Raw genomic sequence first — 25,640 nt, 5'->3', positions numbered from 1 at the left:
TAAAATTCCATCTTTGGGGGTTCGCCACCCCAGTGGGAAGCCTGTTCCAAAGAGAAGACAGAGGTCATGAAACTGCAGAGAAGAGGCTTCGCTCTGAGTGTCATGGCCCAGAAGCAGCTGTAGGAGGTGCATCCGTCAACATGCCTGGACAGTCCACTATGCTCAGCTAGAGGGAGCATTGTAACCACAGACCTTGCGCTGGGAGGGGGCAGCTGGAGGAGCAGAAAAGAGAGGGCTCCTGGGGCTCTCGGCACACATCTGATGTGAGAGCCTCTTTGTTGTTAGGGTGGCTGCCAAGATTTTCCAGAAAGCCCAAGTCAGCTTGGGAAATTTCATATAATTCCCAGGGACTTCATCCAAAGCAAACACATACATAAAAAAGGAGAGGATTGAAATTTTGATATGTCTGGGGACTGAGAGGTTCTATGAACTTGCTTTAAAAGTGCCATGAAGTCCACAACTCTGGGTCCTCCTCTGTCAACAGCCTCCATCCTGCCTTTGACCTTGTACTTTACCCTGACTTCCAGGCTCATTGCGTCTAAGACAACTGCAGAGGGGGGCTCTCTCGTGACGTGGTTTCCTCCACATGCTCCTAGCTGGCCTGGTGCTCCAGAAGCTGTGCTGTTGGTACCACGAGAGGTCCCAGGTGGAGTGGTCCTTCTGTAGTTCAGGGAATTGGAATACTTTAGGAGAGTATCTTTTTTTCTAAGGGGTCCACTTTTGGAGGCTTGAACCAGGACACTCAAGTTCCACATCAGAAAGGAGCTGGTGTCAGGCCCTGAATGATGGGGAGGTTGGTTTATATGGGCAAATAGTTTTAATAGGTTGCCCCTCACTGAAAAGCGACAGGGTCTGCAGGATGAGGTGTAGGAAGCAATCTGAGTTCGAGCTAATTGTTGGCCAGCACTGTTGTTTGCTGGGAATGTGACTGGCTGGTGGCAGTCCATCTGGGTGCCTAAGGTCCCTTCGCATATTGTTTCAGGGGATGGTGATCTAAAAATGGAGCCATTGAATGCATTACAGGGGTGAATGTATTTGTTTGCTGGAAGAGGATGCAAAATGAGGCTCATACTTAAGCCAAAGAAAGGAATCTCTACTGGTGGTGAGGAACTATTTGGGAGTAAGGAATTTTCCGTGCCCCCGCCCCCCCCTTAAGCAGCTGCTATCCTAAGGCCATGTTCATAGAGGGAGAGACCATCTCCCTGAGCATAGACAGGAACCCTTGTCAAGGTCTAGTCTAGCCCCTCCTCATAACACCCACTCAAGGTCGAGTGTGCAACTAGAAAGAGATCTGTGAGATGAGGAATTAGAGTGGCTGAAGTTCACAGACAGGAAAAGAAAAAGTCAGCTAGAAATGAGCCCTGGGCCAGTTCATCTTTGCTTATATCCTGCAAGAAACAGCTTTTCTTTGGGAGTTGGGGGAGGAGGGGTGCAGGTCGAATCTCCGTTACAACTGGTTAGTAGAGTTCTCTATTATAATCAGGCATCTCAAATCTTTTCTACACTCTTAACTATTAAACTGAACATACAAAGTTACTATGGTAAAATATCAGCAATTTGATACAGTTCAACCTCATGCATTTATTTATAGTCATACAAATAATAGTAATAGTCATTTCATGTAGTATCTGTGGTCCAAGTCATCCACTTTTATCTCTGAGTTGGTCAGTACTGGTACAGTGTTACCCATTTTACTGATGGTAAAACTGAATACAGTAAGATAATAGCTTTTAGGATTTGCAAATCCAGCAGGGATAGCATCCAGAAAATGATGTCACCCTCCTCACTAGGCACTGCTTGCCAGTCAACAGACAACTTCCCCCTTGTCCACCTCTAGTCCCCTGTTGCTCCTGAAGGCTCACGTAGCCAGCATAGAGCCAATGAGCTAACCACTTGCCTACTTTCAAAAGCATGGCTTTCCAAGTGTCTCACTTTCAATTTCTGTATTTTCATTTGTCCTCCCTAGAGCCATTGGCTGTATTTTTTTCCAGCCAATCTCCTCCTGCTCTTTCCTGGCAATCTTTCTAGCCTCCGTAGATTTTGCATACTCTTTTGTTATCCCTGGCAAGGGTAACATTTAGCTGAGCTATGGGAGTAATCAGTACTGGACTCCCTCTCTGGCCAGCGTGGCTGCATCTACAGTTCAAGGTAGCTGGCCCAGCACTGGACTCTGGCAGTTGCCTCCTGCCAGACTCCTCCTAGTCACCCAGGCCAGAACTGTTCATCATGTCCCCTGGCTTACGGTATTTAACAATTTTCTCTGCCTTGTTATTTGTTCCCCCTCCTCCATCATGAACCTTTTCCACCATTGTCCTCTTGGCCATGTGGATTTGCCAAGGAAGGTTGGCAGCTGTTTTATTATCTATGGCTCTTGCCCAGCAATGGTGTCATCTAACAGAGTGACGTCTTTTTAATGGCTAACATATTGGAGTCTGAAATATCTGCAAGATAATGAGGCCTACAGAGGCTTGAGGGACACGTTTTTGGTTCTTGGAGGAGAGAATAAGAAATGGGATTAAGTAACACACAGATCCTTCCACATTCAGTCCAGAGCCAGAGGGCGGACACAGTTTTGAATTCCAGTGAAGTAAGAAGGTTTTCTCTTGTTTCAGATTGTAACCTAAGCAGTTGGAGTGATTTCTTTTGCTTGAGTTAGACCAATGGTGCTCAAGCTTTCATTGTTTTCTCTCCTTTTGATATATTTTGTCTTTAATCAATCTGCATTTATTAGGTAACAATTAGGAGAGAGTAGTATCATGGCCTCCATTTTACAGATAGGAGACTTAGGCATGAAGAGGTTATGTAATGTGGCCAAGCTGGCATGAATAAGCAGCAGGGCTGCAATCTGAACCCAGGCAGTCTGGCTCCAGAGCGTGTGCTCTTAACCATGATGCTAACCTGCCCCTCATGTGATTTAGTATTACCAATTTTTTTTTTACTAGTCATCTTTCATTAGGTGTTCATTACAATATGGAAGGATTCAGAGGTGCTGGGCGAAGGTCATGATCAGGAATGTGGACTCCACATTGGGCCCTCTTCAGTGGTACTTGCTTAGTGCTCATATTTGAGTTCCTTATACGAACGGCAGTAGTTCAAAAACACATAAGCTGCCAGTACCATAGAAAGCTCAGCAATGTTCCCTTTCTTCTTCCGGTAGTCACCTCTTTGAAACATTCCAGCAATGCCTTCAGGGGTGGAATCCCACATCAGTATCCAGCTCGGCAGTTCCTGTATTTTGATATCCATTAGTTTCTTCTCCTTCAATTGTATGATTAACACCATCTTGGAGTACAGGGTCAGTATTACCAAAGTAAAGTTAGACCATTCCAGTCAAATGCAAAGAAACTTAGTATCTTAGTTAGCTTGCTGTATGTTTTCATTGCTTTTTATTGTACTTCTTGAGGCAGTGAAAACTCCCTGTGGACTGCCATTGCTACCTATTCAGACTCAAAGGGGACAGGGTTCCCAGGTTGGAATCACTGTGTAAGAAACACTTTTAACTCAACTCCAAGCATTTGTCCATTGGACATCTACCTGCTTTCCCAAATCATTATAGGGCACATCAGTGACAACCAATTCATCATGTAGATATACTTTTTGTAGCATCTAAAGCCCAGTTTTGAATTTTGGCTTGTTTTGTTTTGCCAATTTGCAGACCTCTAGTTGGGAGGTCTTTTAAGATTATCCCCACACAACAAATACTCTGAGGAATCTATCTAGGTGTTGGAGCTGATTCCAGATCCAGCAAAGGAGAAGGATGCGTGGAAGGTTTGACCTCACCTTGGTGGACCAAGGGAGGATTAGAAAGTTGAGATACAGTAATGAGATCTGAACGAACAGTATGTTCTTGTTTTGTGTCTTTTCAAATGTTGGAACAGGAAGAAAAAGGAAAGGAGCTCAAAGACACAGTATTACCCATTAGATAAAATCCAAGCACTTAACATGGAATAATTATCCATGGTTCCCACATCCCCCCACCCCCATCTTGCTGAATTATTTTCAGTTCCCAGAACATGCCTTCTTTTTCATACTTCCAAGTTGTTGCATATATTGTTAACTTCACTAGGAAAGCTCTTTCTGCCTCTTGTCTGTGGAGAAAACTGTTGAGTACCCTTTAACATGAAGCTTAAATAACTGGCCTTTTATGGATTCTTCTTTGAGTTTTCAGGCATATTAAGTACTTCTTGCTCAGAGCTCCATGGCATCTATATAACTCCAGTGTAGGTAGCATTTATCACAGTTCAGAAATAGTCATTTATGTGTGCTCTTTTTGTTGAAAAGAACACACCTAAATGGTAAAAGATCTTGTGTCTTTTTTACCTTAATATCTCTGAACTTAGAATAATTGTTTATGTCTTCAAGATCCTGATCAGTAGACTTCCCTTAGCTCTTGACTGTCTTCTATTGAGAGATAACCAATGGTTTTTATCAAATCCCTAGCATATGTTCCCTTTGTTACCAGCAAATAGGATGGGGGAAGAGTCAGAAGGAAGAACTACAGAGGAAATAAATAGAAGAAACATAAAAAGCAGCTCTTTATTTCAAGAAAAGAAGCAGAAACCATGCACTGGTGTGCTACCTAATAGGCTCATGAATGTAGTTGTAATTGTTATAACTGTCAAATATTTGCTGAACTCCAAAGGGATGGCCCCAGCATTTTTTTTTTTTTTGAATGAGAAGGTTGAAAGAATATTTCTTCACAGCCTGGCTGTTTTTCCAAATCAGTTATCTCAAGGCACAATCAATTTGGAAAAGAGCTCTTTGGCTTGCTTCCTCTCTTTCCCTTTCTCCCTCCTCTTTAGCACATTCTGTTGGTTTGGCCAAGGAGCAGATTGAAAAGTCTAAAAAGACAAGGCCTGGAAATCAAAGAAGTAATTACAGCCAAAGGACTAAACAAAGAGGGTTTGGGTATGGCCTCTGTTGTCACTGGAGCAAACAGCAAAAAGTAAGCAAGAGGGCGACACTTGCCAAGTTGATCATCTCTGATTGGAAACCTCAGAGATGACATCAGTCTCCGGTGTGCAACAAACCCAGAGTGGCTCACCATGTGGAACATGTTAATGATATGTGGTTACCTAAGACCACTTCTTTTTTTATTTGTTAGACAAAAAATTCACATTTAAGAACCTTGAGATAAAATTCTGCAAAAAATAGGGTTTACTGATGATGAATAAGTAAACAATGAGTTACACAGGATAAACTTTGAAAAGACATCCAAATGGCTGAAGATGTAAATAAGTGGTTGGCAAGGACTCTTGTAAGAGAAGATGAGGGTGGAACTATTGGCCTCGGCTAAGGGGACTCAGACTCTGTTGAAGGTTAGAAATTCCATGACCGGAACGGAAGAAACCAAAGGAAACCAGAGTCAAAAAGGCATAATCAATAGAAATGACTCCCAAATCTCCAGTGCTAGAGGATTCCTTCTGTCTTCAGAGTTTTGATTTTACATCAAGTTTTTTCCCCTCAGTTTTAGGCTTTGAAACTGAATGTGCGTTAAAGTTCATGAAATAATGACTCATACCACTGAGATCTTGCCCAAGTAACAGGCATTGTGCTAAGCACCGGGACATAAAAAAACCCCATGAGATCCCCAAGTAAACACACTAGTAGTGAGAGAGGTGAATTATTTAATACTTATCTTGCCACGGCACTTCACCAAATCCTGATATATAGAGCTATATTTTCTAACAATTAGATCTAGCCAACGAAGCTTAATGATGAGGTTTGAGGACAAATAAGAGGTGGCATACAGTAAACAAATATGATTAATTTTTCTACAAAGAGATATACTTTGAGTACATAAATAGATTCTAATAAATCTGTTAAAAAACTGAATATTTCCCTTGGGAAATACTCCAACAGAGGCTGGATAACCATCCAAATGGTATCATAGGGTGACACCCAACATCCCTCCGATTTTTAAATCTAGGATTCTGGAACTCAGTCTTTCAGGTGGATTTTAGATTTGGATAAATGCTAAATGGTCACTATCCTATATACAGTTGACTGCTTTAAATAAAAATATCAATAAATTTGCCACATGTTTTTTTGCCTGTTATGAAAGTGAAATAATAGTTAATTTTCTATTTTTTTAATAAAATAATATTGGAAATATTATCAGAGTGTTATTGGTACTTCACAGTCTTCTATCACCTTATTGTGAAATGAAAAGGGACTGTTCCTTGTTCTTGAGCTAATATTGTTACCATCATTGATACATGTTCTTACGAAGAATGAAATAGAGGAGGTCAAACAATAAATAGCTCATCATTTATAGTAAGCCTCCCATGCCCCAAAGGGAACCCTAAGATATTCTGATGGGCCACAACATTCCAAAGCAAGGCAGTAAGACCCAGCCTGTCCTGTTTCTTAAATTCAGCAAGGCTCAATGTGGCTGTACCTGCCTATCCCCTTAGTATTCGAATGTCCTAATTGCTTGGACTCTTTCTCTCCACAAATAGTTTCATGTACTGTATTCAACATTAATGTAAGGTGACTATGTGGAGATGTCTTCTATTCCTACTTTTAGCAGATTAACAGCTAATAAACACCATGCAACACCCTCTCCTCCCCACCTCTTCTAAAAATACAGTGTTTGATTTGCCAACATTGGTGTATTTAAAGCCTCCAAGATTCCAGAGAAGATTTGAGAAAGTTAACTGTGCAAGTAAGGCATGTTCAGAGAGGAAGTTCCAATACAAAAAGCCAATCAGTTTATCAGCAGCTCATCTGAGAAGAACCTCAGGGTATTTTATAGTGATTTTTAAGAAAAGGATATTTGTTCTCACTTAAAATAAAACTTCTCACTTTCCTCTTGGGATACAAGACAGAAGAGAACTCTGGAAATGTATTACCTGGGGAGATACGTTTCATCTCAAGCGGGAAAACTTGTCTTTTCCAGGAAGGGACACCGTGTTATATTCCAGTGACTTATGCCATTTCTCTACCCTCCTCCATAGTCCCCAAACTTCCCTTCCTCCACTTAGACAGAAGCAGTTAATTCTAAACAAAAGTCAGTAATCAGAAGCTGTGTTCAAAACATTAAATGAAACCCCATCTAATACTCTATTTTGATGATATGTAATATCCGCAAAAAAAAATGTCTGAGATAACCTGGTTATGTTAAAATGATGTCCATCAACACCTCATATAAATGATATAGACTTTACTGAAGGGTGAAGTAGCTACTCTCTGCTTAAGTCTACTCATGATATTTGTGACCCTGACCTTAACTTGTTCTTTTTCTCATGCAGACCAAACCTCCTTTGAAGGAAGGTCAGGGTGAAATTCCATTACAGTTATGACTTGCTTGCAAATAATCTTCTTCTTCCTCTGGCCACCCAGTGTCACGTGTGCCTTGTGCTCTTCCTGATTAGTTTACTGGTGTTGCTGTCTCTCCGTGCTTCTGTATATACCACCTGCCAGAAAAACCACCCAGGCCCTGTAAAAAGTCAGTGTGTTTCTTGGGATTATTTACGACTTTCTTTACTGGCTTTTCTCTTTGCAGAACTGGACTGGAAGCCATCATGGAGACTTATGCGTTCTGGAGACCCCCTGTACGCACACTCACCTTTGAGGATTTCACCACCATGCAAAAGCAGCAAGGTAAAGCCCTGGGCAAAGCCTCTGCTCAGAGGTAGGGCCAGGGAGGGGGTGGGAGCTGAACTAATATAGTACAGCTAGCCACAAGCCCAGCCCAATTTTCCCGGAACGAAGATAATTTGGTAGCTCTGTAAAAACCAGAGCATCAACACTTGTACAAACAGGCCAGTTCCAGCTTTTCACCTGGCACCCCAAATTCTCTTTCCTTCCCAAAGCAAGGTTATACATTCATGATTATGATGGTGGTGAAATCATTTCCATCACTAAGCGTTCATGAAGCCCTTGGCATTGGAAGAGATCTTCAGAATTACTTCACTTATTCCTCATGGCAGCCTTATCAGTTCTCTTGTTCTAGCTTTGTGGATGAGAAAAAACTTAGCTTTGGCTTCAGCATTGACCTATGAAGCAGGAGGTCACGGTTTGATTCCTGGTCAGGGCACATGCCTGGGTTGCAGGCTCAGTCCTCAGTTGGGGCGTATAGGAGGCAGCCTATCAATGATTCTCTCTCATCATTGAGGTTTCTCTCTCTTTCTCACTCTTCCTCCCTTTCTCTAAAATCAATAAACATATATTAAAAAGACTCCCAAACTTAGCTTTGGACAATGGGAATAAATCACTCCAGGTTTGAAAGTAAGGAGAGGGCTGCCTGAATTTGTAGCTTGTGCTCTCTCCTTGGCTTATGTGGGACATGCCCCTCAAGTTGATGTGGTAGGTAGAGTCCCCTTCCCCCACTGCTTTGTGCTTTTCACCCAGTTTCGAATATCCCTTCCCTCATAGCTTAGGTTCATAAACCTGTGGCCACATGTATAGATGGCTCCTGGGCTGATTTCACCTCCTTTTCTCCATCTAGTCAGTGACTCTCCCAGGAGCAACACTCATTCATCTGGGTACCAGAGTGGAAGCTTTCCACTGTGTCAGACACCTTATGAGTCTTCCTCTCCAGTCTTTTCTTGCTCAAAAGTGACCGATTAAAATGATAGATTAAGCCTATTCTGTTCCATCAACAGGCCACCATTCACAGAATTCTATCTTTGAACTTGTGGCTCTGTGATATGGGAGGCCATTCTAGGACTTGACAGTTCATTATATTACATTCCCTCTCAGGGGAGCTCCTGGCAGTTTACATACTAAAAAGGGTTTGTAACATAAAACACTGAAATGTCTCAGGTTTTACGATGAATAACAGAGATTAAAAATATAGGCTCTGCAGTCAGACAGTGTGGGGTAGGCTCTTCTCACTGTTCCTTCCTAGATTTACAAACTTAGTCAAGTCCCTCATCTTTTCTGACAGTTTCCTCATCTGGAAAAAGGGAGAATATAATAGAATTCTTATAAGGACTAAAGGAAATGCATTTAAAAAGACAGGAAGCACTCAGTACATGCTAGCTCTCATCATCATCATCTCACCACCACCATCATCAAACCTATGTCTCTGTATATGGATACCTAAGAGGAAGATGAATCAGGGGCAAGAGCTCTCGCTTTTCTAATGATTATTCAAAACATGATGAGCCCATTCATCTTTATCGGCATCTAGTGAGGCAAATGATCCAGAATTCCTAGTTCTATTTTTATAAGTGGAAGAGAAATGGAAGTGACTTCCATTTCATATGAAGTGACTTGCTCCCCATAAAGCTTTAGTAGAAGCAGGTCAATAAATATTCAGGGTTTTATACTTCTTTAAAAATTCTCACCCAAGGACATGCTTTTATTGATTTTAGAGAGAGAAGAGAATGGGGGGGAGGGAGAGAAACTTCGACTGGGGATCAAACCCACAACCTGGGTATATGCCCTAACCCGGAATAGAACCTGCGACCTTTCGGAGTATGGGACAATGAACCACACTGGCCAGGGCCAGGGTGTTACGCTTCTTTTAGTCTTTCATGGCCCTTTTGAGGCATAGGTTTTTTGGGCAGGTGCAGCAACGGGAAACTGCATGAGTTGTTTAGGTATACAATATCTCAGGTTTCATGGTGCTTCTACTAAAAATTTATCCATACAAAGACTTATTGCTGATACTTTGCAAACAATGGTTTAAGAGAAATTGAACTTTTGAAGTAAAGTATCACACTTATTCAGTGACTCCCTTTTTCATCCGTGAGGGGAGAATGAGCCTGAATTATTGGATACATATGGCAGTGGGATGGGCTGGAGGAAAAGCCAAGGCTTTATTTAACTGAAATACATTTTTGAACCATACACTGAACTTGATCCAGATTTTCATTATTAAAATATATGTTAGTTTCTTGACGTTAACAAAGGACATAAAAGTAACAATCCCCATTTCCTCTTCCTTTAAGAAGTAAGAATTTCAGTAACTGTGGACAGTATCACTCATAAAATGAAGAAAAGAGTCAGAGCCATCTGTGTTGAACTGTTTTTGTGTCTTAGAAGTACAGAGTGGTGAATTTCTAGAGGAAACTTTCAGTGGCAGACTGATTGTGTAGCAATTACCTTTTAGTGAGAATATTGACAGTGTGGGCACTGAATCTAACATCCAAATGATGACTGACTCACCGAAGTGTCTATATTACCTCATTGCTTCAAACACATGACTCTCTGGCATGTCACATACATGGCCCAAGGCAATTTTGAAGCTGCTGCTGCTACACCAACCTAACTGCTGGATGAGGTCAAGGGTGCTTTATTCATTCTGCCCTTGCTTAATTTTTCTTATGTTTTATTAAGATCCATTTTTGATAAATTTCAAGGAAAGCACTTAGTTGAATTAGCCACAGGTTGTAAACCTAATCCTTCTGGTTTTAAAAACATAGTGAATGGGCGTCCTCATTGTTTTCTCTTATAAGAATGCATGGGATTCAGTGTCCTCTGCCTTTTGCACAAAAAGAAACTGAGGCATAGAGCAGTCTAGTACCATATCTGCAGTTAAGTGGTAGAAGAACTGAGTTGAGAACTCCAAAGTGGATTTCCTACTTGACAGGACAGTTTCCACCAGGACACATTATCTTTCCTCATTCTACCTTAGTACAGCTTTAATTTTCTATTAAAAAGTGTAGTTTATTCTTCTAGTTGATGGCTTATTGTTCAACAGCTTGTGCAATAACTCTCAATAGGTCCATATTTCATTTTAATGAAGTCAAGTGCTTGGTCTGACCTTCAGACATATTCATGTAGAATTAACAAGGGAGTTTATATTTTTGGAGAGTCTGGGGGTAGAAATTTTATTTCAGGAATGGCTTCTTGTTGAACACTGCTAGTGACAACTAACCAACTAAGTTATGCTTAGGGAAGTTGACTGAGACAATACAGAGACAGAAGAAAAGAAATAACAGCCCAGGTTAGTTATAGCCAAGTCCAATCCTGTTTTCCCAATGATGTTCAGATATTGTTCTGATAATGATGTTATAATGACATATATGATGGAGCTATTTGTATGGCCCAAACTGAGAGTACCTTTGTGAGCAGTGTCTCCAGTATATCTGACAACTGTAGTGCTAAAAGGAACCCTCCCGGACCGGTGACACCAGAGCTACAATATGTCTCCATCTGTGGAAGTGAGGAGACCTGCTGTTGACAGAAGCCCTCTCTCTCCTCAACTGATATCAGACACCACTAGGCAGATTTCAGCACCACTGGGTGTTTTAATGTTTGTGAGGTAGCTGAAGTTAGGATTATGAGGGTCTCTGTTGGTTTTTGGGCTTTGTTTTAATTAGAGGTTGGTTAGTGAGAGGAATCAGTTACTGAGCAAATTTATACTAGTAAGAGATTGGGAAAGGAGAACAGTTGAATGGGTAGCAGCCTTTGAACTACTGTGTGATCACTGTAATGACTCAAAAATAGCTGATTTAATTTATCACCAAGATAAGGAATAATGCCCATGAGGAGATCTCATTTATCAAGGAGATAAGGAATGATGCCCATGAGGAGCTCATGACAAGGATTGGAGAACATTTTAATTATCACTAAAACCAACAGTTATTGGTTACATTTTCTATTTTGTTCCAAAGTCCCTTATACTCAGTGTGTCCAAAACTGATTCTATGATTTACCTCACAGATTTGGCGCCCTCTCCTGGAGGAAGGACACCACCATCCATTAATCCCCCACCATATCCAAACATTACCAAGTTTTTAGATCCATCCACATCTTAATTTCCCTTGGTACCACCCTACTCCCAGGTGTCATCATTTCTCATTTGACTTTATTCTCAGGCTCCCCAGGGTGGTAACCAAGCTGCCAGCAACCCTGGATATACATTTTTTTTTTTTTAAGTTTGAATCTGTTGGGAAGGTTATGTGCCTCTCTCCTAACATTTCTAGCCAAAATCCCATGTGTCTCATGGACTCTAATTGAGTCACCTGAACCAATTGCTGAGGCAGTGGGGGCGGTGAACGTGATGCCTGGATTGTCCAGATGCAAGTCACGTGCTTTTCCGAGTCATGTGCTTTTCCAGGAGGCTATGCAAAGGTCCGATGTACACTGCAGCAAGGAAGGCAGTAAAATAAGTAGCAGAGAAACAAACAAGTTTATGGAAGGTGAAAAAAATAGGGGCAGTCCACCTAGGGAATGTGGAAGGCATAAAACAGGCCATCTAAGAAACAGAAGGACCAAGGTGAAGAATGAGAATTGGGCAACTATATAAAATGCTGTTTTTAGGGGAAGAGGTTTGGATCTGCGCATATCTTTAAACTTTATAGAGAAGGATGCACTAGGAGTCTTTCTCGACTGAAACCACACAATTCCCATTAGTGCTCTAATGTTTCACCTTTGCACGCTGAGTGGGGTACTGATTTCCACTAAGGGTAATTCCTTGGTTGGGATGAACAGGGCTGTGATCATTAAACTTTATGGCTACTGGGTTGATTCCCTGGAATCAGTCCACAGGATGCTGACATTTTACCTCTTACCTGTTTGAAAGCCTCAAAGAAAGCCACTCAAGGACACATAGTGAATCAGCACTTCTCAGGGACAGATGCCATCGAGTTCTACGAGAGGGGTGCCTGGCTCATGGAACCAAGTAATTACATGGAAATTTATTCTTTACTAGCTCAGATGGGGTTTTGTTTTACCATTTTTAAGTTTTATTTTTTTGGGAGGGATGGGGAAGCACAACAAATTGAACCCAAAATGAAGCTGTATGTGAAAGCCTCCATATTACAGTCTGGAAGTGATCAATTTAAAGATGCAAAAGTCAGCAGGTTTGCTATTCAGGATTTTCACGGTCACATTTAACTGTCTTCATAGTGCACAAGTATATTCTGGGCTATTGTCTTCATGTGGAATCCCTGCTACATATGGATTCTTTTTGGTTATTTTGGCTGTTAGCCTTGAATATTGGAGCAAATTAAAGTCGAGTTTGAATGTTAATGAACACCTCCTCACTTTGGTCAACAAACTAGGGTGCAGAAAGGTAGAGTGGGTGGAGGATAGGTCTTGGAATGCCAGAGGGTTTTTGGTTATTTAGGACATTATGTTTTTAAAAACATTATATTAGTTTCAGATGTACAAAATAGTGATTTGACATTTATATACTTTACAATGTGATCACCATGGCAAATCTAGTCAATATCTGTCCCTGTATACAGTTATTACAATATTACTGACTATATTCCTTATGCTGTGCAACCCTGTTCACTTATATGTGGAATCTAAGAAACAGAACAAACTAACAAAACAAAACAGACTCACAGAGACAGAGAACAAACTGATGGTTGTCAGAAGGGAGAGGGATAGGGGAATGGGTAAAAAGGTGAAGGGGATTAAGAGGTACAGACTTCCAGCTATAAACTAAATATCATGGCCATTACATTTGAATCACCTCTCAGAAGTGGATTAAGTCCTTTGAGTAGACTCAGTGGTCTTCATCCACTGGGGAAAGTATCCATCTATCTATTTGTGTTCAATTCTGCTTTGCTTGATCTGAGAAGAGATGGAGACATAGGGCATCTAGTGTCCATAGGGGCAGAGCTCAGTGGGGAGGGGCCAATATTCAGAGAGGAAACAGAGTTGGGAATATGGCCCTGGTGAGTCCATAGTTGTCACGTGCCCAGTGATCTGTCTTCTAGCAGTTACATTGGGGCATCTACCTATGACACAGTGCTCACCAGTGGAGAGGCCGAGATGCTCAGCTCCACGGACAGAGGCCAACATCTCTGAGCCATCTCAACAGAACCCAAATACACCAAGATTCCCTTCTCCTTCCTTCATTCCTTCACTCGTACAAGGGAAGAAGAAAGGAAACAAATATTTAATGCCTATATGTACTTTGTAATATATATTATCCCATCTATTTCTTAAAACATCCCTACCAGGTAGAGATTCATAATTCCATTTACATGGAGAGGCTAACTTGCTAAGCCAGAAAAACATCTGGAATTGGAACTGAGTTTGTTTGACTCCATAGACCATGTTCATCATTAAGTAAAGTTTAAATCAAGACCCTAGAGCAGTTGGACCTGGCGGGCAGAGAGGGGATGAGGGAGGCACACTTTTCTCCGAGAGGCAGTTCCGACCCCTCTGTATCAGCATGGCCTGGCCTCCCACTCTGCCCAAGCTTCTCTGCGATGAGAAGTGTTGAAATGCACAGGGAGGGTGGCCTGCCTCCTTACGCTTACTTAGCACTTGGCTGGCACTCCCAATCTTGTTTAACAGCTGACAAGTTGTTAGATCATAACAATAAAGACTTCTCAGTATCTCGGGTTGGTTCTCTGCAAAATGCATACCATGGTCTTCTCTATTGGACTTTGAAAACTCGCTACTATCTGTAGTGAGTAAGCACATTGGAACATTTCTTCAAAGCCAACAGAAGCATCATGACCTCTCGGACAGGTTTGCTCTCCCCACTTCAAACACTAGTTCATATGGGGGGCTCCCACCCCCTGAAGCTCAGCAGGCCACCAAGTCTCATTTCCAGTGAGTGTCGTTTAAAAGCCAAAGCAAGCTGACTACAAACTTTTTAACATGTGCCTCTCATCTGCTCAGCAGAAATCCCTGTAACTTGTTAATAGTTCCCGTCTTATTTTTTTGTAGTGAAACCAATTGAGGGCTTAAATCAGTACCATTCGTTCCATCTCGGGTCACCCGAAAAAACCATTAGAGTTGTAAAAAGTCATCTGCTCCATCCTACACTTCCTGCTGCAGGGTGAGGGCCAGTGCCTGGTGAAGCCTACCTGTAACAGGACAGTGCAATGCCCTGCACAGGGGCTCTCTGGGGGGACTGCATAAACACCAGATCTGGGAGAGCAAGGACGGGCTTTCAGAGAGGAGACCAGATACAGAGCCCATAAAACACAACTCTCTTTACAGCTGGAGTCAAGTTTCTCCATTTGTGCTGTAGCAATTATTTCACAGAAGCTCACAGCATTTGGGGTGAAAGATAAGGAAAATGCCTCTAAGAGGAACTATAGGCTTACAGAAAACAAATTGCCAAGCTTCCTGTAAGGCCCTGCAGGCTAGGCATTCAGAGGTACAAAGGCAAGATGCACCAGAGGTTTTTTCTCACTCTGCCCAGTCTTCCCTTCCAGAATGCCTTCGTTTTATTAAAAGGATTCCTGGAAAGGATTTGTTATTGGCTATTTGCACTTTAGCATCAATTGAATTCTCAGACACAAATGTAATTTTAAGAAAAACAAACTGAAGTCTATCAGTTCAAGCCCCTCATTTCACAGGTGAGAGGAATGAAGAGGTAGCCCACCTCACCCGTGGTCATGAGCTGGGTAGATGGAATCAGGCTCGGTGCTCTTCCTACCATGGTCGGCTGCTGGCTGATGTCTTCCAGAAGTAGTTACAATATTGGCCTTATCTCAATTTATGGAATGAAAGTCTTTGTTACCTCTCTTAAAGGAATTTAAGGCATAAACAAGAAACCAGGAAGGTGAATTTCCTGAAATGACTTTAAAATCAGCAGCTATTTATAACTAATCCAATTCTACCTTAGAAGCTCATTGGGGAAATTACTAGTATTTTGACCAAGGAAGAGATATTAGTTGGGCTCTATAAAAATCTGACACTGAAAAGAATTATTAAGAACTAAATTTGTATTATTACATCCAACACTATTACCATTTCTGCATATGTAGGCTGAGGCCTTTCTTTTCCTGTTAAAAATGAACTTTTGGCTTCTCTTTGAGGTATCTGCTTCTTTATGTGCAAATCTGGGCCATCCTCTCTGGTGCCCTATGGGTGGTTTCTTTGCATCCCAATATCTGGAATCTTGCTGGTTTTCTTCACATTTCCCTCACTGATAAAAACTTTATTTCTGCTGCTTTCCACTTAAAATGTCCTTGACCCTTTTATAACAGTCCAGGTTCTTAAGAGTCCCTACATGAGTTGTGGGTGACCTTGGGGAATCATAGCTCACTATCATTCTGGGAAACTCCCAACCTTGCCCTGAAGGAGGAGCTCCACCATGGTAGATTCCCTATGGAAGACAAAGCAGCTGATCATTCTAGAGAATTCAAAGGAAAGGTCCAACAGCCCCAGAACCCAACCACTGTCTTGAACTTCCAATGGGGAGACAGGAAGTGGAGGCTTGAGAAGGTCCTTTTTGGTCTTAAACTATCTGAAGGCAAAAGCAGGTTGTGTTGAACTGGCCCTTCGCCTGTTGGTGCACCTGCCACCAGTCCAGTTCTAATATCCACATGTCATAAGAGCCCTTTCAGATCCAGATCCAGGGGCTTTATGAATTGAAAGGGACCAAGAGGCCCTCTAACCCAATATGTGCTCCCTAGACCAGCAGCATCAATATCACCTGAGAACTTACTGGAAATGCAATTCCTCAGGCCCTGCCCCAGACCTAGAGAATCAGGAACCCCGGGGGGTGGGGGGTGGGGGTGGTCAGTGACCTGGGTTTCAAGCCCTCCATGATTCTCAAGCACACTTGAGTTTAGCAATCACTATTCCAGTACTTAGAAATAAGGAATTTGGGTTGTATCATTGGTTCTCAACTAGGGCTGCACATCAGAATCACTTGGGGAACTTTAAGGCCATATGAATATGGAGGTTCCATGCTCAGAAATTCTCATTTAGTTGGTTTGAGGTGGGATTCTGGAACTTAAGAAATTTTTAAAGCTCCTCCTACCTTGAGAACCACTGATCTAACTCAAGTTATCATCTTCTAGATAAGGAAACTGAAACTCAGAGGGGAAAGTGATATGCCTAGGGTCAGATGGGGGGGGAGGGTATAACCAAGCTGAGATCTCTAGACTTTACTACCTGATTGGCTCTTGTCCTGGCAAATACCCCAAACCCAAAGATGGCATTTGCAATATTAGTTCCAGGCTTTGAAACTGGGCAGGCTTTTATAAAAGGAGACTTTGTTTTGGTGAGCTTTGCTTTATGCTTACTCTCGCTCTTGCAATTGTGCTCATAATGTATTTCATGACAGAACTGCAATTCCATACCTCAGTTCCCACTACCTGGGCCACTCTGCTCAGCTCTCCCAGGCCTCAACCTTGACTTGGCCCACCTTGCCCCAAGTACTCCATTTCCTCTGCGATTAAGACCCTGAGATTTGGTATTCTATATTTTTAGCTGGAAGTCTAAATATGGTGAAGCAAGCAACAGTGCCCAATTAAAATACATATATAATGCATTTCCACTGAGAATGGGAAAAGTTGAGCTACTGGATTTCAGTGCTGATTACCAGAGGTCTTACTAGAAAATGAGGTTGATGGTAAGAAATGGCAAAGTGAATATTAGAAGGCTTATTATTATTTTTTCTGAAAAGGAAGACTTACTTCACAGAGAAACAAAAGAGTTTGGTATTCTTTTCTGTCACCCTCTTTGTCCTCTTTTTTGGAGAGGACACACACACATACAGGTGTTAACACTTACCATAAGTTTGCTGAGCTAAGAGAAAACTGGTTCTGTAAAAATCAGCCCATCTTGGACATTTGAGGGTACCTCCTGCATGGCTTGCATCTGGCCTAGACAGACTCAACTTAAAAGGCCTCTGTCTCAATGGAATTCATGTTTTATTTTTCAGGGGGCAGCACAGGCACTTCCCCGACCACCTCCAGCACTGGCACACCATCCCCTTCAGCTTCTTCTCATATTCTATCTCCATCCTGTTCTCCTCCAACTTTTCATCTGGCCCCCAACACTTTCAATGTGGGCTGCCGAGAGAGCCAGCTGTGCAATCTGAACCTCTCTGATTACCCGCCCTGTGCCCGAAGCAACATGGCTGCCTTGCAGAGCTACCCAGGGCTGAGTGACAGTGGCTACAACAGGCTGCAGAGTGGCGCTGCTGCAGCCACTCAGCCCTCCGAAACCTTCATGCCTCAGAGGACTCCATCCCTGATCTCAGGAATACCAACTCCTCCCTCGTTGCCTAGCAACAGCAAGATGGAAGCCTACGGTGGCCAGCTGGGGTCCTTCCCCACTTCCCAGTTTCAGTATGTCATGCAGGCAGGCAATGCGGCCTCCTCCTCCTCCTCGCCACACATGTTTGGGGGCGGCCACATGCAGCAGAGCTCCTACAATGCCTTCTCTCTCCACAACCCTTACAATCTGTACGGATACAACTTCCCCGCTTCCCCTAGGCTGGCTGCCAGCCCAGAGAAACTGAGCGCCTCGCAAAGCACTTTACTCTGTTCTTCGCCTTCCAATGGGGCCTTCGGAGAGAGGCAGTACCTGCCCACGGGGATGGAGCACAGCATGCACATGATAAGCCCTTCGCCCAACAACCAGCAGGGGGCTAACACCTGTGACGGCCGGCAGTATGGGGCGGTCCCAGGCTCCTCCTCCCAGATGTCAGTACACATGGTTTAAAGGCCAGTCCAACTAGCAGCCAAGGCCCCAGAGTCTCCATGGGCACCTCCTCCTCTTTAGGAGCCCAAGGCCCTTGAAACACAGGAACTGCATATATATGTATTTTTTTTTTTCTGGAGGAGGAAAGTATATGCCCAAGAACAAGAGACATTGAAGCCACTGAAGTACACTCATGATGGAATCATCTTCAACCTAGTGGCCATGCTCCTGCCTTCCCAAAGCTTAGTTTTATAAAGCATCGTCTACTCCAGAGTGTTCTTTGAAGAAACTGAATAATCATTTTATAATAATGTTAAGGGAGATGCTAGTGTCTTGCAGCCATGAAGTTAGCCACACACACATACAGAATGACCCATACATACATACATGCATGCATACACACATATGTTCACACAGACTCATACACACATACATATACATGCACATAGACTCAGAACTGGGTGAACTCTGTGGAGGGAGGCCCGCAATGGGTATTTTTGCCGAGAATTGTCTGTGTATGACACTAGATGGACCCGGCCGGCAGTACTGCCCACCTTTCTCCCTTGCAGCTGTCTGTTTCTGGAATGAACCATGTATCCTGGAACCCCTTCCCATCGATGAAGGTGGGAAGACATCAGAACTACAGCTGGACTTGGCTTCTTGAAGAAAATTGTTTTTAAACTTTGGTTGTCTTCAGTCAGTGTGATGTTCCCAGTGGTGCCGTGAAAAGATGGAGAGAGAAAAAGAGAAAGAATAGAGGGCAAGAGAGAGGCCGAGAGCAAGACTGACAGAGGAAGTGCAAGGAGTGATGAGAGTTTCAATTCACCAAGGAATTGGTTTTGGTTTGTTTCCCCAGCCCCCCTACAGGTTATAGAAGGGATCATGGTGTTGTTGAGGAGTGAGCTTCTCTGGGACACTGTGCCTGGTCAAGGTCAGTGGTGAGAGGGACCGTGCAAGGAATGAGTCTTGATCCCACAGCTCTGACCATTGTGATCCAGAAGACGGTGCACCACATGGGAAGTGTGGATTCTGGAGCATGTAGCCTGGTGTGAGAAGGGATGTAGGGGGAGTGTGAAGATGGAAAAATATTATAACCCTGGCAGATGGAACCAAGTGCAGAGGCGACAAAAGAAGCCTGGCCTTCGCAAGTCAGATGCAGACACCTGGCAGGAGAGATCCTGTCATGTCCCAGGGAATTGCAGATGGGCCTTCTACATCCTTCCACCTGCCCTCAGATCTCCATTTTTATCAAATAGTGCATTGCATTGATGTTTTGGGTTTTTGCCTTCATCTTTCCCTTCCCCTTCAAGTCCTTTAATGATAAGAAAAACAAGTGGGGTTTGGTGCAAGCTCAACCTTTTAAATGGTGTGGAAATGCAAATAATACCAAGTAAAATAATACAGATATTATTAAGATTTTTGGTTTTGAGGTGTTGTAGATAAGTGTATTTATGTGCCTAGTGGGGAATTCAATATTATGAATATTAAAAAAGGGGGCAATAAAAAGGGTATGTAAAATATGTATGAAGAAAAGGTGTATAAAAATTTGCCCTAATGCACGGAACTCTGTTTCTAAGTGCCAAGCACAGAAAGCCGCTAAATAAAATCTTTGCCATTGTTCTCTGTGTGTTTGTTTCTATGGCAAATGTGAATAGCAGCCTATACACATGCCCTGCACTTTACAATGAACACGGTGCTCTCATCTCCAGTACTTTACATGACCTTTATTCAGATCCCATGAAGAAAATATTACTGTCCTCATTTTATGTTAGTAAGTGAGCTCCAGAGAAACTGAGCAAATTATCCCGACCGAATCAGAGTCCGTCAGAGAGAGAGGTAGAACTGAAACCAGGTCTGATTTCAGTGGGACATGCACTTTCAGATTAGCCCTAGAAGCCTTCATGAGTCTAAGAGCCTCCCTTATCACAGTCATGTGCTAGCTAGACATTACATGAATATCTCACCGAATCCACCCACAATTCTGCAAGGTAGCAATTATTTTTAGCATCATTTCATATACAGTAGGTCCTTGGGTTATTTTGGAGATCCGTTCCCACGGTGCGACGTAACGCGATTTTCGCTGTAAGTCAGAACCCACCTACATAAGCACCTACGTCACTCACATGGAGCACATACACAGCAGTAATGAAGTGAAACAGTAAAAAAAAAAAAATTAAGTGAAAGATAAAAATTCCTGACCTTTACTTGTGGTAAATAATAAAAAACATAAAGCACATATGTACATACTTCAAAATGACAGAACTTATTTTTAATAAATACTATAAATGGGAGATGGTGAAACGATGTACGTAGAGTCCGACTACCTGTATCTGGAAATAAGCTTTAAAAAGGTTAAGTACTTGACCAAGGCCCTCAGGTGGTAAGTGGTTGAGCTGGTGGAATTCTGACTGTAAGATCTGCGCAATTAACACTGAGTCCCCTGGAGCCTCAGCAGTCCTGTGAGGAACAATTAGGAAGGAAGACATAGCCTAAGCAGTGGTAGGCAAACTGTGGCTCGGCAAACCGAGGTTCGTGAGCCACATGTGGCTCTTTGGCCCCTTCAGTGTGGCTCTTCCACAAAATACCAACTTCTGCTCATGGGCCACGAAGTTTCAATCGCACTGTCCGTGTGCGCCCGCACGTGGTATTTTGTGGAAGAGCCACACTGAAGGGGCCAAAGAGCTGCATGTGGCTCGCGAGCAGCGGTTTGCCGACCACGGGCCTAAGGGGTTGAATGAAGACTGCCTCTGTGGCTGGATTTACTTGGAATGCTTAATTGTAAATATATGCGCTCTCCTTTGAATGTACCACCACAGCACGGGAGGGGTGATTTTGAGTTGTCATGCACTAAATAATGACTTCTAAGACACTAATGTGCCTAGGGCTCTTCCACATGTAAGCACTTCCCCATATCCCATTTGAACTCTGCAAGAGCCATGAGATGTGGACAAGGCAGGAACTACCGTTTTGTAAATGGGAGATCAGGATGATAAAGGTTGTAACATGCCTGTATTTAAATGGGCATGGGAAGCAGCAGAGCCAGGACCTGAAATCTCCTGCCCTGACTGTTCCCTGGTGGACAGTTACACTGGGAACCCACTGACCATTTCACCAGGGTTTGATTGGGGGGTGGTGGCAGGTTGCCGACCATCACACTCATTAACTAGATATGGAGCTTGGATTGGGGGAGCAAAACCTTAATTAATCATCACTTTGGTTTTATAAATAGCTCCAAAGAGTGGCATGCCGGTTAATTCCATTAGCCACCAGACCATTGCCAGAACAGCAGGGACAGTGGCTGACTGAGGGCCTGTGGTTTGTAGGCTCTCTGGGCATGACATGTCTCAAATTATATTAGGTACAGACAATTTCTGTAATTTGGATGAATTACAACAATAGAAATCAGTTACATCTGAATCATGGCATATGTTTCTATCTGTAACTGAGAAGTAATAAAACTATTTATTTTTAACCAAAACTGGGTAAATACTCAAGAATATGCTCTACCCTATTCTCTCCAATGCAATCGTGAAAATTCATTGTAATTGGTACACTGGTTACATACAAAGTGCTACTAGACGTTATTATATACAAAGGCCTATAGAATTATATTCCTCTATAGTTAAGCTGCTCCTCCCTTGCTCCCGTTTCTTGAGGAAAGCGATCTTGTTCCTCTTTGCATCCTCAATGCCCAGGACAGCTCCCGGCCTCTTACAGAATCTCAATACATATTTATTCTTATTGCTGAATTTATCAACCAATCCCATTTGTCAAGGATAGTGCAAAATGGTTGCATTCACTCCAAATTAATGGGGCCTAAATTTACAAGGATTTATTGTTCTTCATGCTGTATTCTTTGACAGATTAATGTGAATTTAATTTAGATACTAGCTTGTCAGCATCCTTACACATAATGGAGAATAAAAAAATGTTTCTTGGTTTCTTTCCTGAAAGGGTTCACTTTTTACACAGCCAGGTACGTGTGAGGCAAATGACAGAATATGCTCAGTGTAAAAAGGTGAGGCTGGGGAGAACTTGATTCAGCTTTGAAAGATGCTCAGAATTTTTATAGAAGGAATGACAGGCTAAAAATAAAATAACATTTTAAAAGTCAGTGAAATAAGTTTTAGAAGAAAAATGACAGCATCTCAATTCAAACCTAGTAATTTAAGAAAATGAGACATTCAGAAACTTCTTTCAGCCTACAGACCAGCCGTTCTCAACCTGTGGGTCGCGACCCCTTTGGGGGTTGAACGACTCTTTCACAGGGGTCACCTAAATACATCCTGCATATCAGATATTTACATTATGATTCATAACAGTAGCAAAATTACAGTTATGAAGTAGCAATGAAAATAATTTTATGGTTGGGGGTCACCACAACATGAGGAACTGTATTAAAGGGTCGCAGCATTAGGAAGGTTGAGAACCACTGCTATAGACTAACATCCTCTTTTATGCAATACTTTGTCATTTGTGAGAGAATCAAGGGCTGAGACTGGAGGGAAAAGAATCGAGGGCTGAGACTGAAGGGAAGAATCAAATGTCTGAGTCATTATTGAGCACTCTGAGGATTTCAGAAGCTCTGCTGTACCAATTTGCATTTAATAAACTAAAGGAGAGAGGTCTTCCCAAGGAAACCCAGCCACAAAGATACATTTTCACCAAGCTTATCTGCTTATGATTATCATTTGGAAATCTGATTTTATCTGGACATAACTTCATTGTAAGTCAAAGTATATACAGGGTTTGGTACCATCCCCTGCTTCAGGCATCCACTGAGGTCTTGGAATGTATCCTCCTGGAATAGGGGGAACTCCTGTCTCTAGCAAACAAATGGATAGTATAATTTTAGATTGCAAAAATCATTTTGAGTAATTTAAAAATAATAGGATGAGAGAGACTGATGGGGGAGTAAGGATAAAGGCTTATGCAGACATTACCTTAGAATCTGCATACTCCAACTTATGCTGAGGATGGCATGTCCTCATGGGAAGATGGGTTCTGCTAGCCTTGCGTCAGATGAGACTGGGCATTTCTGTCCTCCCGAGGGCTTTGTGGCATTGACACTTATTTACTAAAGCCCTACTGCTGACCTTCTGGGACTGGGGCCATTTAGAGATGCCTCAGATCTCAATCTATCTACTTCATGGCCACAGTGAAGTCCTATTTTCATGACTCCCTTGGCAGAAGGATGAGAGTCATTCCTTCTATCTGACTTCATTAAAAGGTTAAAACTGATGCTCAGAAAACCAATTAATAACAATCAAATTACTAATGAGTGATAAATAATAAGAAAAATATTAAGTACAACTTGGTATTCTACAATGTTCTCAGGATTATTCTATGTTGTTTGGGCATGTAGAAAATTTCTACCTTGAAGATGATGTCAGCCTGGTTAAGAGGAGTAAATATATAAGCACATGAAACAGTGAACAATAAAAGGATTAAACTGCTGATAATGGCCATGCAGGCATACCTCCTCTTATAGTACTTTGCTCTACTGCATTTGCAGATGTTGAGTTTTCATCAATATGCAGGCAAGACCCTACACCAGCAAAAAATTATGACTTACTGGAGGCCCAGGTAATGTTTAGTATTTTTTAGCAAAAAAGCATTTTTAATTAAGTTATGTATATTATTTTTTAGACAAAATGCTATTGCACATCTAATGGACTACAGTATAGTATAAACATGACTTTTATACACACTGGGAACCCCCCCCCCAAAAAAAAATCATGTGACTCACTTTATTGCGATATTGACTTTATAGTAATGGTCTGGAACCAAACCTGCAATATCTCTATGTCTGTATATGAAGCACAATTTTAGAAAGGAACAAATTTTTATTGAGTGTTTATTACATGTTACACATTATGCAAGTTATCCTATAATCCTTGCAACTACCTTGTAGAACTTGTATTTCAGTCTCTATTTTATAGATGGTGTGGACGAAAGGGGCCACATGCTAACCTGACAAACTCAGGGAAGGCCTGCATAGCAGTCTTGCAAACTCAGAGACCTAAAGTAACCACAAAGGATGGTCTGACATTAAACTTTAACTAAAAGCAGTTATGGTGGGTAGTTACATCCTAGGCCGGTATCTTCACTGACAAGGTCAACCTTTACCTTAACTGAGCCTATCTGTCTTTTTGCATCTATAATAACACTAGTGGCCCAGTGTGCGATATCGCGCACAGGAGGCCATCCGCTGCTTCCATGGGAGCCCGTGGGAACATGCTGCTTCCACAGGAGCTGGCAGGAGGGAGCCATGCTGCCTCCACGGGAGCTACACTGCGTTTGCGAGCCGCCGGAGCCCGTAGGAGCTGGGAGCAAGCTGTGCCGCTTCCACAGGAGCCGGGAAGAAGCCGTACTGTTTCCACGGGAGGCGGAAGCGAGCTGGGAGGGAGCCGCACCACTTCCGTGGGAGGTGGGAGCAAGGCACTGCCACCTACGGGAGCCAGGAGGGAGCCACGCTGCTTTGGGAGGTGGGAGGGAGCTGCCGCCGCCGCCTGTGGGAGCGGGGACCTAGAGGTGCTCCATGCATCTCCTGGTGACCAGTTACACATGCAGCCCTGCCCCTCGCCATGCCCAGCCCTGCCCCTTGCCAGACACAGCCATGCCCAGCCTGTTGAACGGTCATTACTGTGATGCAGTAACAGACAATTTGCATATTACTTCTTTATATATACACACACACACACACACACACACAAACACACACATACATACTAGAGGCCTGGTGCACGGAATTCATGCACAGGGGTGTGTGTGTGTCCCTCGGCCCAGCCTGCACCCTCTCCAATCTGGGACATCCCTCTCACAATCCAGGATTGCTGGCTCCCAACTGCTCGCCTGCCTTCCTGCCTGATTGCCCCTAACTGCTTCTGCCTGCCAGCCTGTTCACCCCCAACCACTCCCCTGCCAGCCCGATTGCCACCAACTGTTCTCCCCTGTAGGCCTGGTCGCTCCCAACTGCCCTCCCCTGCTGGCCTGGTCGCTCCCAACTGCCCTCCCTTTCAGGCTTGGTCCCTCCCAACTGCCCTCCCATGCTGGCCTGATCACCCACAATTGCCCTCCCTTGCCAGCCATCTTGTGGCAGCCATCTTGTGTCCACATGGGGGCGGCCATCTTGTATGTTAGAGTGATGGTCAATTTGCATATTACTCTTTTATTAGACTACCCTTTGAAATGTCTAGGTAACTTGTAACTTCCCTTTTTCTGGAGCCCCTTGGGCACAACCTAATGTGCTGGGTGCCAGGACAGATGCCACAAATTCCTTCATTATCATGTTAATCGTTCCTGCACCCACCTAAGTATGTGTCTAT

The 25,640-nt window shown here is 42.9% G+C and overlaps 1 protein-coding gene across 6 annotated transcripts in view; it reads left to right on the top strand.

Moving 5' to 3' along the window:
* The window catches only part of TBX15 (T-box transcription factor 15), a 92,317-nt gene extending 72,385 nt beyond the window's left edge, over positions 1 to 19,932 (top strand). For 5 of the 6 annotated variants that reach the window (XM_059675202.1, XM_059675205.1, XM_059675207.1 and 2 more), the window contains exons 7-9: positions 7,508 to 7,605; positions 12,482 to 12,580; positions 17,549 to 19,932. In XM_059675202.1, coding sequence (XP_059531185.1) covers positions 7,508 to 7,605; positions 12,482 to 12,580; positions 17,549 to 18,333 — 982 coding nt within the window. In that variant the 3' untranslated portion in view covers positions 18,334 to 19,932. The remainder of the gene's footprint in view (positions 1 to 7,507; positions 7,606 to 12,481; positions 12,581 to 17,548) is intronic. The other variant, XM_059675203.1, reaches the window with a different exon arrangement.
* The last annotated feature ends 5,708 nt before the right edge of the window (positions 19,933 to 25,640 follow it).

The sequence above is a fragment of the Myotis daubentonii genome, chromosome 18, assembly GCF_963259705.1.
Source record: "Myotis daubentonii chromosome 18, mMyoDau2.1, whole genome shotgun sequence".
Taxonomy (NCBI): Eukaryota; Metazoa; Chordata; class Mammalia; order Chiroptera; family Vespertilionidae; genus Myotis; species Myotis daubentonii.
This window is presented reverse-complemented; position numbering and strand designations above follow the sequence as displayed.